Raw genomic sequence first — 17,633 nt, 5'->3', positions numbered from 1 at the left:
TTCCTTTCAATACAATTATTTTTTATCCAAAAAAAAATCTCTATCTCTTAGCTAGATAATTTAATTGGAAGACAGGTATGTATTTGAGATGTTTTGGGTAGATTGCGTAAAATATAATTCATGATTCAAGATTAATTTATAAGGGTGAAACGATTCTGCAACTCTTTTACTTTAATAAAAGGAGAAAGGTTCAAAGGCTATACAATACCTTCAGAACTACTTAATAAAGGGTTTATGATTTTTCTATTCTTTATATATTTACATACATAGTTTACTTTTTTTTTCTAAAATAAAATAGTTATTTTTCTCTATAAATATACTTATTTCAATATTTGAAAATCCTAAAGAGAATTTTTTACAAGTAATTGGCTTTTCAAAGTTAATTGCAAAAACTAAATAATTAATTATTATATTCAATCATATAAATCTTATTCATAATCATATGAGATTTCGAGATCTCATGGAGTATTATGATTTGCAAACAATTTTGAATTGTCCTATAGTTTACGCACAGCTAGGACAAAATCTCTATCATCGCCTCTTGTAAAATTAGATCATTAATAGAAAATTAGATCATAAATAGAAAATTAGACAAAATCCCAAATAAACCTTCATGTTTAAAATCATCTTATGATTATTAATAGAATTTTTTTTTCATTTTCAGTTTCCCCCCCCTTTTTTTTACGATTTTTACGATTTGATAACCTTTTTAATAAATGCTAGCAAGAAAGCAGGTTCATGCAGAATCACGCGCATCCTAGACACCATAGGATTGTAGATAACAAAGCGAAAATTGATTGGAAGAGACCTTTCTACCTAGTGGTTGGGTGACGCTGAATACAGATGGGGCATTTAAAGCCTCACTGGGTACTGCTATAGCTGGAGGTCTTGTCAGAGATGGTGCTGGAGGTTGGCTTAAGGGCTTTGCTTACCATCTTGATATATGTTCAGTGCTTTGTGCTGAGCTATGGGGTATTTTAAACGTCATAGATATGGCTTGGTGGGTGGAAAAAATCATCGTGGAAGTTGATTCTAAGTTTGCAGTGTGGACCTATTGCTTCAACATGATTCTTCTCATGGTAATCTGGCAGCTATTACTGAGCTTCTGCAACGTCAATGGCACGTCCGGCTTAGATTGTGTCGTTGTCTGTCGCGGAAACATAAGATGGAGGTTGATCTGAGTAAAAATCCAACCTTTACTATTACTTACCCCAATAGGCAACAGCCTACAAACAATATAATAACGGGCTTTTGTTGTCAGTTTAATGGGCCACAAAGAGAATCGGCCCATGCCACAAGGAAATCTGAGACACAGTAGTGGAGAGTTAGGAGCAAGTAAACGCAATGAGTTATGGAGGGAAGAGATGGGTGAATTACACTGACACCTTTTGGTTTTGGTTTTGGAGGCAATAGACGCCAATGTCCAAAACCAAAGCACACATCTTTTCGTTTCCCGCCCACTGTTTTTCCCTTTAAATCCACCGTTACTTATTACATTTTAGTTTTGTTGCTGTCATCAATCCAACAACCAAACCCCAAACCTAACCCAGGCCACAGCAAAGGACAAAGAACAAAGCAGAAGCAGGAGGGGTTTGTCGATAAGGGAAAGAAAGGAAGATGGGATCTTCATCAATATTGGATACAACAACAAATGACCCAGTTGATAATACTATTTCTTCTTCATCATCTGGTTATCATCCAACCTCAATCTACTTGATGTATGTTTGATGATTGGATTATGAATGGTTCGTTGGTTTTTCGCTTTTATATTTTTATTTAAGATTTGTTAAGGACTGTTAACATTATTCTATGTAGTCAAAGGCAAAGCATCCTACTTTCCTTCTTTCCATCACCCAAAACTTAGACCCATGATCCAATTCATCAACTTGGTTTTTTATTTTTTCATTTTTGCAAATTGGGGTTTGTTTGTCTGTTCGTTTGTTTGTTTCCGAGTTAAAACTTGTACACAATATACAATTCTTTGGTGCTTAGGCAGGAAGTTGTACAGTTTCTGTTAGAAAACAAAACCTGTTAAGAACAAATTGAGAATATAGACTTCTTTCGTGTATAAAAAGTATTATGGTGCACTATCTTGATTGTATCTGAGTCCTAGTCTCATTTTCCTAGCGTACTTTATGCATGTAGTTTGAGATTTGTGTAAGCGTTATTATACTTCTTGATTTAATGGCTGTGTGACCTTGTTATTTAAACTGTCATAATAGGAGTTTCAGGGCATGTTTCGTAGTGCACTCAAGTAAGATTGGAAATAAGAAATCCATTAATAATTAGCTTTCTTGATTTGATGGGTTTGTAACCCTGTTATTTGCCGCTGTTGTATTAAAAATTCAAGAACACGTTTGATATTTGAGTCAAGTATGTTTGGAAATGTGAGAAGCATCAATTATTAGCTTTCTTGATTTGTTACTTGCCACTAATTTATTAGAAGATTTAGAACACGTTTGATATGTCGCTCAGGCATGTTTGGAAATGCAAGAAGCATCAATTATTAGCTTTCTCAATTTGTTATTTGCCACTATTTTATTAGAGGATTTAGAACACGTTTGATATGTCAGTCATGCATGTTTGGAAATGTGAGAAGCATCAATTATTAGCTTTCTCAATTTGTTATTTGCCACTATTTTATTAGAAGGTTAGAACATGTTCGATATTTCGGTCAAGTATGTTAGGAAATGTGAGAAGCATCAATTATTAGCTTTCTCAATTTGTTATTTGCCACTATTGTATTAGAACACATTTGATATTTCGGTCAATTATGTTTGTAAATGGGAGAGGCATCAAATGCCAGCTTTCTTGATTTGTCATTTGCCACTGTTGTACTAAAAATTCTAAAACAAGTTTGATATTTGGGTCAAGAATGTTTGGAAATGTGAGAAGCATCAACTATCAGCTTTCTCAATTTGTTATTTGCCACTATTTTATTAGAAGATTTAGAACATGTTTGATATGTCAGTCAAGTATGTTTGGAAATGCGAGAAGCATCAATTATCAGCTTTCTTGATTTGTTATTTGCCATTATTTTATTAGAAAATTTAGAACATGTTTGATATTTCAGTCAAGTATGTTTGGAAATGTGAGAAGCATCAATTATTAGCTTTCTCAATTTGTTATTTGCCAATATTGTATTAGAACATGTTTGATATTTCCATCAAGTATGTTTGTAAATGTGAGAAGCATCAAATACCAGCTTTCTCAATTTGTTATTTGCCACTGTTTTATTAGAACATGTTTGATTTTTGGGTCTAGTATGTTTGGAAATGCGAGAAGCATCAATTATTAGCTCTCTCGGTTTGGTTGGTCTGTAACCCTTTATTTGCCACTGTTGCAATAAAAGTTTTAGGGCACATTTGATATTCGATCAAGCACGATTGAAAATGCGAAAAGCATCACTTATTAGCCCTCTTGATTTGGCGCGTCTGCAATCTGGTTCATAAATCATCTAATAAAATAGAGAATCTTGAGAGTTTTTGGTATAACTCAACTTCAATTATTAGCTTTCTCAATTTGTTACATAAATGTGAACAGCTATTTGGTATTTTGAAATGCAAAACGCACCGCATCAATTTGGTGCCTGAAAATGAGCCATCAATTCGATGCTTTTCAACCCTACCGTACTTCTAACCATGTTACGAAATACAGAGAGAGAGATATAAGGGTTTTTTTTCACTGGAAAACTCACTTTGTACGAGGGAGAACTGCATGAACTAATATGGTTGATTGATAGCACACTACAAAATGACTTTTTTTGTTACATTCAAAGTCTAATGCATTTTGCTTCATGACTGACGTTAAACAATCAAAGTATTAGCCTTTTTGCTTCATCACTAAACTTTTGAACTTTGCAGTAGGTATGAGGAAGAACAAAAAAGGGAAACAAAAATCTTCAGTGTCTAATGTAAAGAAAGAAGTGCCAGAAAAAAACACAAAAGGGAAGAAGAGAAATTCCCCTGATACCAACAAGGAAGAGCCTACTGGTGGCGATGGTTCACTGAAAAGGCCTAAGAGAGCTGCTGCATGCAAAGATTTCAAGGAGAAATCTGTACGATTGCATGAAGAGAAGTCTTATGTTGTTGAATCAAAGAAAGAACAAGTTGTCAATGAAGAAATTCTAGCTGTTCGTTTGACTCAAGGGCAAGGAGAGGGTCGCCCAAACAGGAGATTGATTGATTTTGTTGTGCATGATGCAAATGGCAACCCACAGCCCTTGGAGATGGTTGAAGTTGATGATATGTTTATCTCTGGCATTATAATGCCTCACGAGGAAAGCCTTGACAAGGAAAAAGAAGTGCATGTTAGGTGTGATGGCTTTGGAAGGATAGAAGCATGGGATATCTCTGGTTATGAAGATGGATCCCCAGTCATTTGGCTGAGTACTGAAGTGGCAGATTATGACTGCATTAAGCCTGCTGGTGGCTACAAGAAGTTCTTTGATCATTTCTTCCAGAAGGCACTTGCTTGTGTTGAAGTCTACAAAAAACTCTCAAGATTCTCTGGAGGAAACCCTGAATTCACCCTTGATGAGTTGCTTGCTGGGGTTGTGCGAGCAATGAGTGGAAATAAGTGTTTCTCTGGTGCAGTATCCATCAAGAATTTCCTCATTTCTCAGGGTGAATTTATTTATCACCAAATAATTGGTTTGGATGAGACTTCCAAAAAGAATGATAAGAAATTTGCAGACTTGCCTGTTCTTGTAGCCTTGAGAGATGAAAGTCGCAATCATGGAAATGTTCTGATAGCAAAAGCAGCAAATTCTGGTGGGAACTTGGTGATTGGTCCAGAATCTGTGGATGGTGCTGTTGTGAATCAGTCTAACCAATCCAGTACCACAGCTGAGGAAGACGAGGATGCTAAGTTAGCAAGATTATTGCAGGAAGAAGAGTATTGGCAGTCTAATATGAGGCAGAAGAAAAGTCGTGGTTCAGTTTCTGTGTCGAACACAATCTACATCAAAATTAATGAAGATGAGATTGCAAATGACTACCCTCTCCCTGCGTTTTACAAACACTCTAATGAAGAAACCGATGAGTATATAGCTGTTGCAAGTGATGATGTAATTGACCACCCTGATGATCTCCCTAGAAGAATGCTTCATAACTGGTCACTTTATAACTCAGACTCAAGGTTGATTTCTTTGGAGCTTCTTCCAATGAAACCTTGTGAAGACATTGATGTCACCATCTTTGGATCAGGAAGTATGACTGAAGATGACGGAAGCGGATTCTGTCTTGATGATGGTCCTGATCAGTCTTCTTCAAGGGGTTTGGAGGCTCAGGATGACATGGGTTTACCGATATTTTTGAGTGCGATAAAGGAGTGGATGATTGAGTTTGGATCATCAATGATTTTTATATCACTACGCACGGACATGGCCTGGTATTGTAATATTCTCATATTGTTATTAATCAAACACATAACACCAATAAACACTTGCGCACACGCGCGCACACACATACAGACACATGCACGTGTGCTAGAATTATTGCTGTCTCTTGACCTTGCTTCTAAGCATTTTAACTTAAGTCTAACAATCTGTTTGCCAATCAAATATGTCTTCTCATTGGAAATATGTTGAAACTATTCAACTATAGGGATTAATTAAGTTCGTAGCAGGTTACTTACATATCAGGGAGAAACCAACGGTGTATGTTTTCCCTTTGGAAGTTATTTTGGGTTTTATCTCATGAAAGATTTCTGGTGCTGCAAGTTAGTAATTTTATTTTCTCGTGATCTTGATCAGTGTTTTTTTCTTTCTCAACATCTTCAGGTATAGACTTGGAAAGCCATCAAAACAATATGCTTCCTGGTATAAGCCAGTCCTAAAAACAGTTAAGCTTGCAAGAAGCATCATTACATTGTTGAAGGAGCAAAGTCGAGTATCACGGCTTTCTTTTGCAGATGTAATCCGGAAAGTGTCTGAGTTCAAGAAGGATCATCATGCTTATATTTCTTCTGATCTAGCAGCTGTTGAGAGGTACGTGGTTGTGCATGGACAGATAATACTACAGCTTTTTGCTGAGTTTCCAGATCAGAAGATCAAGAAATGTGCTTTTGTGGTCGGTTTGACTCGTATGATGGAGGAGAGGCACCATACTAAATGGGTAGTGAACAAAAAAGCAATTGTGCAAAAGTGTCATTCCAATTTGAATCCTCGGGCTGCAATGGATACTGTTGCTTCTGGAGCATCCAAGAGGAAGCTTATGCAGGCAACAACAACAAGACTGATCAACAGAATATGGGGGGAATATTATTCAAACTATTCTCCAGAGGATTTGAAAGAGGGAAATGATTGTGATGTAAAAGAAGAAGATGAACTTGAGGAACAGGATGAAAATGAAGATGATGATAAAGAGGTGGTGGTAGAGAAAACACTAAAACCTTATTCAGTGTTTGAACATTGTAAATCCCATACTTCACAAAAAGAGGTAAGATGGGATGGGAATCCTATAAGAAAAACATCTTCTGGAGAAGACATTTACAAGCAAGCCATTGTTTGTGGACAGGTCATTGTGGTGGGGGCTACTGTCTTAGTGGAGGTTGATGAACCAGATGAACTTCCTGCCATTTATTTTGTGGAGTACATGTTTGAAACAAGAAATGGAAGTAAAATGTTTCATGGGAGAATGATGAAGTGCGGATCTGAGACAGTTCTTGGTAACACTGCCAATGATAGAGAGGTTTTCTTAACAAATGAATGCATGAATTATAAACTACAGGATGTTAAGCAAGCAATAATTCTGGAAGTTCGAAAAAGGCCTTGGGGACATCATCACAGGAAAGATAATGCCAATGCTGATAGAATTGATAGGGAAAAGGCAGAAGAGAGGAAAAAGAAAGGATTGCCACTAGAATATTACTGTAAAAGCTTGTACTGGCCAGAAAGGGGTGCTTTCTTCACTCTTCCATTTGATACTATGGGTCTTGGCTCTGGTGTCTGCCACTCTTGTAACTTAAAAATATCTGAAGAAGACAAGAATATTTCCAAAGTGAATTCTTCTCAAACAGGATTTTCATACAAGGGAACTGAGTACTCAGTCCATGATTTTGTTTATGTGAGCCCTCATCAATTTGCCGTAGAAAGTGGGGAGACTGAAACTTTTAAGGGTGGAAGGAATGTTGGATTGAAGCCTTATGCTGTGTGCCAGTTATTGGAAGTTGTTCCAATGGAAACAAAACAATCTGAAACAACATCCACTGAGGTCAAAGTTCAAAGATTTTTCAGACCAGATGATATTTCACCTGAAAAGGCATATTGTTCTGATATTCGTGAGGTAAAAGCTTTTTTAAAAACTTTGTATAATTATGTTTTATCATCTTTGTGGATTCTGTAATCACTCTTTGACCATTTTGTTCAACATTTATAGTCTCATCCAAATTTATCCAACAAATTCATGGCAAAGAACTCCAGAAACTGCTCTGACATAAGAAATGTGTTGGTTTTCTTAATTATTGGCAGAAAATTATCAATCTTGCAATTATAAGTTTCCTGAATATGGACTTTGCTTCTTCTTTGTAATTCATAATGAGTTTTTATTGCTTAATTTCAGATATATTATAGTGAAGAAACACATCTTTTATCTGTTGAGGTGATTGAAGGGAAATGTGAAGTCAGAAAGAAAATTGATATTCCCACATGCAGTGCTCCTGCAATCTTTGATCATACCTTCTTCTGCGAGCACATGTATGATCCTTCCAATGGGTCCCTCAAGCAGGTGATTTGTCTTTTGTTCATTCCCATAATGTTACATGCTGACTGAGTCCATCAGCTTATGGAGAATTGTCAGTTTAGTTAATTTCTAAGGCCATCTAAGCCCTTCAGATTGTTTCTCTGGGCCATTATGAGGTTCGCTATTTGACTTTGCTCCTGTCAGCTATAAGTAATCTTCCAGTTTCACTGTGGACAGCTACCAGCTCATATCAAATCAAAGTTTTCAGCTGTGAGTAAAGATGGTGATGTTGCAAGTAGAAAGAGAAAGGGAAAGTCTAAAGAAGGAGAAAATGATACAGAAGATGACAAAAAATTAGAAGCATCTCCAGAGTACCGTTTGGCCACTTTGGATATTTTTGCTGGTTGTGGTGGCTTGTCTGAGGGATTGCAGCAAGCTGGTAGTGCTCATCTCTTTATCCTTCACTTGGAGGAATAATTGATATTTATGCCTATTGTTGGATAAATTGACAACTGGCTATTTTCACCATTGCAGGTGTCTCAACAACCAAGTGGGCCATTGAATATGAAGAGCCTGCTGGGGAAGCATTTAAACTCAATCATGCAGAATCATTGATGTTTATTAATAATTGCAATGTGATCCTAAGGTAAGTGGTTGTTTTGTGATTGAAACTTTCTTTTGTTATCATTCATTTTTCTGGTGACTAATTATCTGATGTTAATTAAGGGCTGTGATGGAGAGGTGTGGAGATGCAGATGACTGTATTTCTACTTCTGAGGCTGCTAAAGTGGCTTCATCACTTGATGCGAAGGTGATCGATGGTTTGCCATTGCCAGGGCTCGTGGATTTCATCAATGGAGGGCCTCCATGTCAGGTATTTATAGCCTTTCTTTGCACTAACCTGAGGCATCTAACATCTCTGGAATTTATGGACACTCGAAAAAGTAATGTGTCTTTGCAGGGCTTCTCTGGAATGAATAGGTTTAATCAGAGCACTTGGAGTAAAGTTCAATGTGAGATGATCTTAGCATTCTTATCCTTTGCTGATTACTTCCGCCCAAAGTATTTCCTCTTAGAGAATGTGAGGAACTTTGTATCTTTCAATAAAGGACAGACTTTCCGTTTAACTATTGCTTCTCTTCTTCAGATGGGTTATCAGGTAGATATTGCGATGCCATTGGAAATAACCATGGTTGTATAATTTCATTTTTGTATGCAGAATGCTAATTGTATGTAACCATGTCTACATGTGTATTGCTTGTGAATAGGTGAGATTTGGAATTTTGGAGGCCGGAGCATATGGAGTTTCTCAGTCACGCAAACGTGCCTTTATATGGGCAGCCTCCCCTGAGGAGATACTCCCAGAATGGCCAGAGCCAATGCATGTTTTTGCTGCCCCAGAGTTAAAAATAACATTGTCTGAGAAGTCACAATATGCTGCTGTTAGGAGTACTGCTTATGGAGCCCCTTTCCGTGCAATAACTGTCAGAGATACAATTGGTGATCTCCCAGATGTGGCGAATGGTGCTTCTAAGACAAATTTGGAGGTATATTAGATGCTAAAATTTTCTTCTGGAACTTCTTACTCCTAAGTAATATGATCATGGGCATTATAACCAAACCTTTTGTTTTGCAGTACGGAAATGATCCTATCTCTTGGTTTCAAAAGAAAATTCGAGGCGACATGGTTGTCTTGACTGACCATATATCAAAAGAAATGAATGAGCTGAATCTTATTAGATGCAAGAATATCCCAAAGCGGCCAGGTGCTGATTGGCGTGATCTCCCAGATGAAAAGGTACAAACACATCTTATTGATGCCTTGCAATGCGAGGTTGATATAAACCTAATGCATGATGAAAGTAGAGATGAGTGATTTTCGATAATGTCATGATATGCAGGTCAAATTGTCTACTGGGCAAATGGTTGATTTGATACCATGGTGCCTTCCAAACACAGCTAAACGACACAATCAGTGGAAGGGGCTATTTGGAAGATTGGATTGGGAAGGGAACTTCCCAACATCAATAACAGATCCCCAGCCAATGGGTAAGGTGGGGATGTGCTTTCACCCTGAGCAGGACAGGATTCTTACTGTTCGTGAATGTGCACGATCTCAAGTAAGTTCAGTTTCCCTGGACTGTTTGACCATTGTCCAAGTTTCTGACTTTATAAAATAAATTGATTCTGAAAGAAGTTTTAAAAAGAGAGCACGTAGCCAGTGCTTGCAACAATCATCTAACTTGCACATTTCACCCCTGCTCCTGCGCTGCATGCAAAAGCTTGGTTTCGTTTTTTTATTTGTTTCCTTTTTTCTTAATTCTTTGACCCAGGGATTCCCAGATAACTATCAGTTTTTCGGTAACATTCAACACAAGCATCGGCAAATTGGAAATGCTGTTCCTCCTCCTCTAGCATATGCGTTGGGAAGGAAACTTAAGGAAGCACTGGATAGTAAGAGGCAGAAATAGTTGGAGGGTCCACAAAATTTGTTAGAAAGTAGAGTTTCATCAGGTGGAGAAAACACTTGGTCTTAATAAATTGCAATTTATGTTGTGTTGTGGTGTCGCTCTCGGCCATTAAGCAGTTGCAACCAAGAAGATTGTGTAGGCAATTTTGTGTTTATTGATCCTGGCTGTTCAGCCATACAATATACAGTGAGTCCGTGAAAACACATTTGATTTTTTACAGAGCAAAATTTATTTTAATGCTTATAGACAATAAGGTATTTTCCCTTTTCAAATTATAGTATTTATTAATCATTAAGGAAATATTGACAAGATTGATTATATTATTTTCTTGCATGTCTCCTGAAATTATCATTGGTTATTGATTTTGTTAAACCAGTGTTGTACTTGGTTGGACTAGTTGTGTCTTCATATATGAGTTCCATGTTTTGTATTATTGTGTCTGGATGCATCCAGTTGATACTGGGCTGCTTATTGGGGAGATTTGGAACAAGCTTATTGCCTAACTAACTCCGAATGTTATACATGTGTTAATGGAGTTTATTGTTGTTGAAGATCATACGTGCATAGTGAAAATTCTGAAGTGAATCTTTCCTTCAACATTGGCTACGTGCGTACTGAAATGTTCCTAGAGATACAACTACCAGAGTATGCTAAGCCAGCTTGTGACAGACTTGCATTATACCGTTTGTCCATTGCTTTGTTTACTCTCTACGAGATGTACAAGTTTCTTGATATATGGTTATTGAATGAGAATGAGGTGTTGAACCAAGAAACTCACTGTTAAGCCTCTTACAGGAAGCAAGACTCCATGCACACATTGGAAGAATAATAAGCTTGTGTTGGAATCTGACAATGATAAACTCATCTTCTTTGACCTCAGTACACGAGAGAGAACGGAATCTATGTTTACAAGGAGAGCCTAGTTCAATTGACCCTTTCATTCAAGGATAATAATTAAAGGGTAGTTGCAATATGAAGAAGCTAAACGGCAGCCAAGAGTGGGAAGGTGATGAACATACATGAAAGAAATTATGGAAAAATAATTGAGAGGGATGAATAATCTAATAATTGGGAATTAAATTTCCCTTTAGTTGTCTTATCATTAATAGGGAGTTGGAGGAAGGATTTCGGATCATGTTTTCAAGTTTCTATATATACACATGTCAATGAAATACAAACACTCTTATTTAAGTAAATTTCTTATATATATTATGCAGTTTATCTTCTTCTTCTTTTTGTCAATGAGAATTCATTTATAAAATGAAATGCATTTGGCTATTGAACCGTAAAAACAGATGATAAAGTTGTTCCATAATTCATGGATCGAACTTGTTCAATAATTTAACATAAAATAACCAAATCCTGTTCAATGTTGCATTTTCTATGCCTGTTTAGTTGCTATCCTGTTCTCTGCTGCACTTCACACTTGTCAGAAAAGAGAACGAAGGGCGTGTTTTTTTCTTTTTTCTTTTTAACGAGAAAAAGATAATTACTAGTAAAGCTATTTAACTCCTTTCTTGCTTTCGAAGTAAATACTAGTCAATACGATTTCGCTCTAGGACAAATTATGTGGTCGTCATTGTATATGATGAGATCTTAAAAATCTAATTAGTTTAAGAATAAGGTTTTCAGGTTGAATAATCAATTAATTAATTAGTCATAATAATTTTTTTTTTTTTTTAATCAAGGTGACTTGCAATTAGCACTTGTAAAAAGCCTTCTTTAATGGAGGTGAAGACTCTCTGATGCTTAAATAAATATCTTTTAAAGAGAAAAAAATACAATAATATTCTAGAGAAATATACTCTAAAAATATATATGTAGTAGAGAGTAAAAATTGTGAACCTTAGTTCTGAAGGTCTCATGGTGTATTTATAGTCCATGAGTCTTGTCATTTTGTGAAGAGGAGGGTCTTTAGTATAATTACTCTGATAGCATTTAATAAGGATAAATATCCCTTACATCTGTATTAATGTTTGATAAGAATATGGTGGGTCCTTGAAGGACTTTTATATACCTAAAAGGTGTAATTTTACTCTAATAGTATTTAATAAAGAATAAATATCTCTTACGTCTATACTAATGTTTGATGGGAATATGGTGGGTCTTTAGAGGACTTTTATACACCTAAAAAGTGTAGGGAGATTAGAGTCCAAGATTCTAAATGTAGCTAAACTCATGAATGCTAAATTATTCCCCGAGGGTAGACCCAAGGGAGGATGGTCATTCCCTTGGGTGTGCTAAGGGAGAATGATAATTCCTTTGGGCGTGCTTAAGAAAAGATAGTTGTTACATTGGATTAGCTAATTTTAATTTTCACTGTTATACAATTATATTTTACAAATTATACGATGCTCAATTGGTTTTTTTATTGCATAATAAAATTATTAATTTAACCCCCACTTTAATGTCTATTACTAAGAGCTTATAAGGATTTTTTTTTATTTTACTTTGGTTTTATTATTAATTTGAAGATTATTCAGTGACATTATTGTAATATATATATATATATATATATATATATATATATATATTGTTAAAATATTCTATTTGTGTGCGCGCTATGTAAGCCCAGTATAGGTGCATGTGGGCCTGTTTGGTTACCAAATATTATCTTTCGATCCCAACATTTGGAAGCTCTTGTTGCCTCCTTACAATGAGGTGACATGTGTACTAGAAGCACCTCTTGTTTAGTGTTAATGAATGTTTTTTTTTCACTTATTTTTCTAGTTTAGTGTTAATGGATGTTTTTTTCTCTCTCATCCTCGAAATTAGTGCTAGCCCCTTTAAAAATTCAAACCAACCCCTTCAACTTCTATTTCCTTCACATTTGGTTCATGTCCTTTTTATTACTATTTTTAAAATTTTAAATAAGCCGTGAAATTACAATTATTTTTTTTTAATTTCACCTCTAATTACTTTTTTAATCTTTCAAATTCGGTCCTTATTATTTTGATTATTATTTTTTTATTTTGAAGAAACTATAACATTACAATTTTGTTTCAATTTCACCCCCTTTTTTATTTTTTAAAAATCTTTCAAATTTAGTCCTCATTTTTTTTTATTGTTATTTATTTTTTTGTGATTGTTTTTTAGACTTTTTCAAATTCATCCTCCATAAGTTTTTTTTCTATCAAATTTGATCCATATTTTTTTTTCTATTTCCAACTTTTTTTCCTTTGGCATATTTCTATACTAATATTTTTTTTTCATGATTTTATTATTCAAAATTAAATTAGTTAGGAATTAGGCTTCTTCATTGAACCCAAGTCAAGGATTTTGCAGGTAACGAGTTTAAGAGGTGTGCTCGAGTTGACTTGTTTTTTTTCTTTTTTTAAAGCTAGTTTTTTACCTTTTTTAGAGTTTTGCTTTAGTTGTTTTACAGATTGCCTTATATGGGATTAGTATTGAGTTTATAACTAGAGTCACTAGTTTTCAAAGGTTAGTGTGGGTTGACATGTGTTTTTTTGATCTTTTATTATATTGATTTATTTTAATTTTATCCTTCAACATTTAATTTATTTGAAATTGGTTTTCCTACCTTTTTTCCTCTTTCCTTTATATTGGGTTATCTCGATTATGTGTCTGTGATTATAGGGTTTATGAGTTAACCTAAGTTGACTAATATTTTTTTTCTGTAGCTATGAGGTTAGTCCAGGTTTATGACCAGAGTCACTGGTTTCAAAGGTTGAAGCGAATTGACTTTTTTTTGTCTTTTTTTTTCTCAAATTGATTTATCTCAATTTCATCCTTCAACATTTGATTAATTGAAAATTGATCCTTATACTTTGTTTTCCTTCCTTTTCTATTAAGTTATCTTAATCATATACTCATGGTTGTAGGGTTCGTGGGTTAACCTGGGTTGACTCACATTTTATCCCATTTCTTTTTTAAATGAATCCTTTTTTTTACCTTAACATTGAATTGTTTGATGATTGAGCTTCATAATTTTATTTGATTTTCTTTTTAAAATAGTTATCCTTATATCATGGCTAGGTTAGAGATTTTACATCTAGACCTAAGTAGTTTTAGATCGAGATTTTTTATACTTCTTTCTTAATTTTCTCTCTTCAACATTTTATTTGCTAGAGATTGAGATTCATCATTTTTCTTTTCATTTTTTTAATGATTTTTTTATGTCCTCATTTGAATTATTAAGAATTGATTCTCAAGCTTTTTTATGCATTTTTTCTATGAGATTATTCAAATATTATGTTTATAATCGTAAAGTTTGCAAGTTAACCTGATTTAACCAAGATATTGTTTTTCAGTTTTTTCATTCAATATTAAGTTGTTTCATAATTCGAATAGGCTTAAATTTTTTTTTATTATTGTCAATTTATTTCTTGTTGTTATATATTTTTTTTAAAATTGTATTACTTAAATTACTAATTGAACTAATAAAACTCTTGGATTTTCTTCCTTAGCATTCTTTTCCATGGGCTATACTGTTAAGAAATATATTTATTTTATTTTATTTATTAAAGGTAGAATAGTATTTTTAGTTTAGCCTATATATAATCTCTTTGTATTTAGGTTAAAATAATAACTTCAGAATAAAGTGAATAATAAAACTCTAGTCTCCTCCTCTCTTATGTTCTTATTTCTCTTCGTTTAATTTGAGTTGTTTAACATGGTATTAAAGCATGATTTCATAGAACGAGTCTTAATCTCAAATACAGCTTTAGAGGATCTAACTTAGTGTGATAGTTGTTTCATTTCTACAAATTTGGTATTTCGTCTTCTCTTCAGTTCAACAATTTGGTATTTTATCTTCCCTTCAGTTTTTACAATTTAGTATTTGCATTTTATTTCTATAAATTTAGTATTTCATCTTCCTTTCAGTTTCTGTAATTTAGTATTTGCGTTCTGTTTTTGTAATTTTTTTTAGAGTGATTGTATAACTTCGAGAAGATAATTTTTTAGTTTCTGCAATCTAGTATTTTGTTTTTCGCTTTTTTTGCATTCTAGTTTTCTTTATTTGTTGATTATGGTTATTGAAAGAGATGATTCCCTTTAGTATGTGAATGTGAGGTTGGATGGAAATAACTATTCATATTGGAGTTATGTAATGAGAAATTTTCTTAAGGGTAAAAAGATGTGGGGATATGTTAGAAGAACTTATGTAATACCTAGGAATACTGATGAGGGGTATGATGTCTTGATAGATGTACAAAAAGCAAAAAATGCAAAGATTATTACTTGGATTAACAATTTTATTAAGCATTCCATAGGTACCTAGGAATATTGTTGGTTGTCGTTGGATGTATAAGATTAAGATTAATTATGATGGGTCTATTAAGCGATACAAAGTTAGGTTGGTTGTTAAAGGATACTCTCAACACTATGGTATGAATTATAAGGAGACATTTGCCCTTGTTGCAAAAATAACTACTGTTCATACTCTTATTATTGTAGCTTCAGTTCATCGATGGCATATCTCTCAACTTGATGTTAAAAATACCTTTTTGAATGGAGATCTTCAAGAAGAAGTTTATATAGTGTCCCCTCCTGGTGTTTTACATAACTTTAGGTATGTTTGTAAGCTCAAAAAAACATTACATGTCTCAAACAAACATCTCATGCTTGGTTTAAGAAATTTTTTATTGTAATCTCTTCTTCTCTTGGACTTGTTTATAGTAGTCATGATTCTGTTATTTTTATTAAGTTCAATGATGCAAGTCATATCATTTTATCTTTATATGTTGATGACATGATTATTATTGGTGATGTCAACATTGATTGTATTTAAGTTTTGAAGATAGAGTTGGGTAAATAGTTTGAAATGAAGAATTTGGGTTATCTTCAATATTTCTTAGGTATTGAGGTAGCTTACTCACCTAGAGGTTACCTTCTTTCTTAGTCGAAATATGTTGCAAATATTCTTGAGCAGACTAAACTTACTGATAATAAGACTATAGATACTCTTCTTGAGGTTAACGGAAGATATTCTTCTTCTGATGGTTTACCTTTGTCAGATTCTACTTTATACCGTACTATTATTAGGAGCTTGATATATCTCATTATTACTCGTCCATATATTTCATATGTTGTTTATATTGTTAGTTAGTTAGTTAGTTTGTTGCTTCTCCTATTATTGTTCATTAGGCAGTTGTTTTTCGTATTTTACAATATTTTCGGGGCATAGTCTTTCAGAGTCTTTTATTTCCATCCACCTCTTTCTTGGAGTTATGTGCATACTTTAATATTAATCATGACAATGATTCCACATATCACAAGTCTGTTACTAATTTTTGTATCTTTTTAGGTAATTCTCTTATTTCTTGGAAGAGCAAGAAACAATTTATTGTTTCTTAATCTTCAACTGAAGCAGAATATTGTGTTATAACATCTGCTATCAAAGAGATTGTTTGGTTATGTTGGTTACTTGTGAATATAAATCTCTCTTTCTCATCTTACTCCTATATATTGTGACAATTAGATTTTTATTCAGACTGTTCAAAACTCAGTTTTTCATTAACGAACTAACACATTGAAATCGATTGTCATTTTACTCGTCATCATCTCAAGTATGACTCCACTATTTTGCTTTTTGTTTCTTCTTCTTTGTAAATTACAGATTTTTTCACCAAGTCATATTTCATTTTCCGTTTTTGTTTTCTAGTTGACAAACTCTCGATGTTTGGAATTTGTCAGCGGATCCTCTACCAAAAGATAATCAAAGTGGAGCCTATTTCAAGCGAAGAAGCTTGGACTTTGTTCATGGACAAGCTTGGACATGACACATTACTTGCTCTAGAAGTGGAACAAATTGAAAAATTTGTGGCAGGTGCTGGTTTGCCTCTAGGAATTATAACAATGGCCGGAACCATGAGGGGAGTGGTTGACATATGCGAGTGGAGAAATGCATTGCATGAATTGAAAGAATCAAAAGTTAGGAAAGAAGATATGGAACCTAAGGTATTCTACATCTTGAGATTTAATTATACCCACCTAAGTGATTCAGATCTGCAGCGATGTTTCTTGTATTGTGCAGTATTTCCCGAAGACTTCATGATCCCTAGAAAGGTTTTGGTAAGGTATCTGATTGATGAGAGAGTGATAAAAGGGTTCAACAGTAGGGTGGTAGAATTGGACAATGGCCGTTCAATGCTTAATAGACTTGAAAATGTCTGCTTACTGGAAGGTGCTAAAATGTATGGTGATCGTAGCTGTGTCAAGATGCATGATTTGATTAGGGAAATGGCTATCCAAATACTGCAAGAGAACTCTCAAATCATTGCTAAAGCAGGTGCACAATTAAAAGAATTGCCGGATGCAGAGGAGTGGACAGAGAATCTTACGAGAGTTTCACTAACGCATAACCAAATTAAAGAAATTCCTTTTAGCCATTCACCAAGGTGTTCCAATCTCTCAACTCTACTGTTATGAAATAATAAACACTTGCAATTTATTACAAGTTCTTTTTTCGTGCAATTGCAATTTATTACAATCTGTCACGTACAAATATTGAAAAATT

The 17,633-nt window shown here is 34.3% G+C and overlaps 1 protein-coding gene across 5 annotated transcripts; it reads left to right on the top strand.

Moving 5' to 3' along the window:
• Nucleotides 1–899: 899 nt before the first annotated feature.
• LOC133668426 (DNA (cytosine-5)-methyltransferase 1-like) lies at nucleotides 900–10,425 on the top strand. Of its 5 annotated transcripts, none has more exons than XM_062088272.1 (12): nucleotides 900–1,690; nucleotides 3,867–5,391; nucleotides 5,783–7,286; nucleotides 7,563–7,727; nucleotides 7,920–8,121; nucleotides 8,217–8,328; nucleotides 8,409–8,556; nucleotides 8,644–8,841; nucleotides 8,951–9,229; nucleotides 9,319–9,480; nucleotides 9,584–9,802; nucleotides 10,016–10,425. In XM_062088272.1, the coding sequence occupies exons 1-12, from the start codon at nucleotides 1,618–1,620 to the stop codon at nucleotides 10,151–10,153; spliced, it is 4,725 nt and encodes a 1,574-aa protein (XP_061944256.1). In that variant the 5' UTR covers nucleotides 900–1,617; the 3' UTR covers nucleotides 10,154–10,425. The 5 variants fall into 5 exon arrangements, with proteins under 5 accessions (XP_061944256.1, XP_061944255.1, XP_061944259.1 ...); XM_062088271.1 differs by having other exon boundaries at nucleotides 3,864–5,391; XM_062088275.1 differs by having other exon boundaries at nucleotides 900–1,718; nucleotides 3,864–5,391.
• The last annotated feature ends 7,208 nt before the right edge of the window (nucleotides 10,426–17,633 follow it).

Source organism: Populus nigra, chromosome 11 (assembly GCF_951802175.1).
Source record: "Populus nigra chromosome 11, ddPopNigr1.1, whole genome shotgun sequence".
Classification (NCBI taxonomy): Eukaryota; Viridiplantae; Streptophyta; class Magnoliopsida; order Malpighiales; family Salicaceae; genus Populus; species Populus nigra.
The sequence above is the reverse complement of the archived record's forward strand: the minus strand, read 5'-3'. Positions and strand labels throughout refer to the sequence as shown.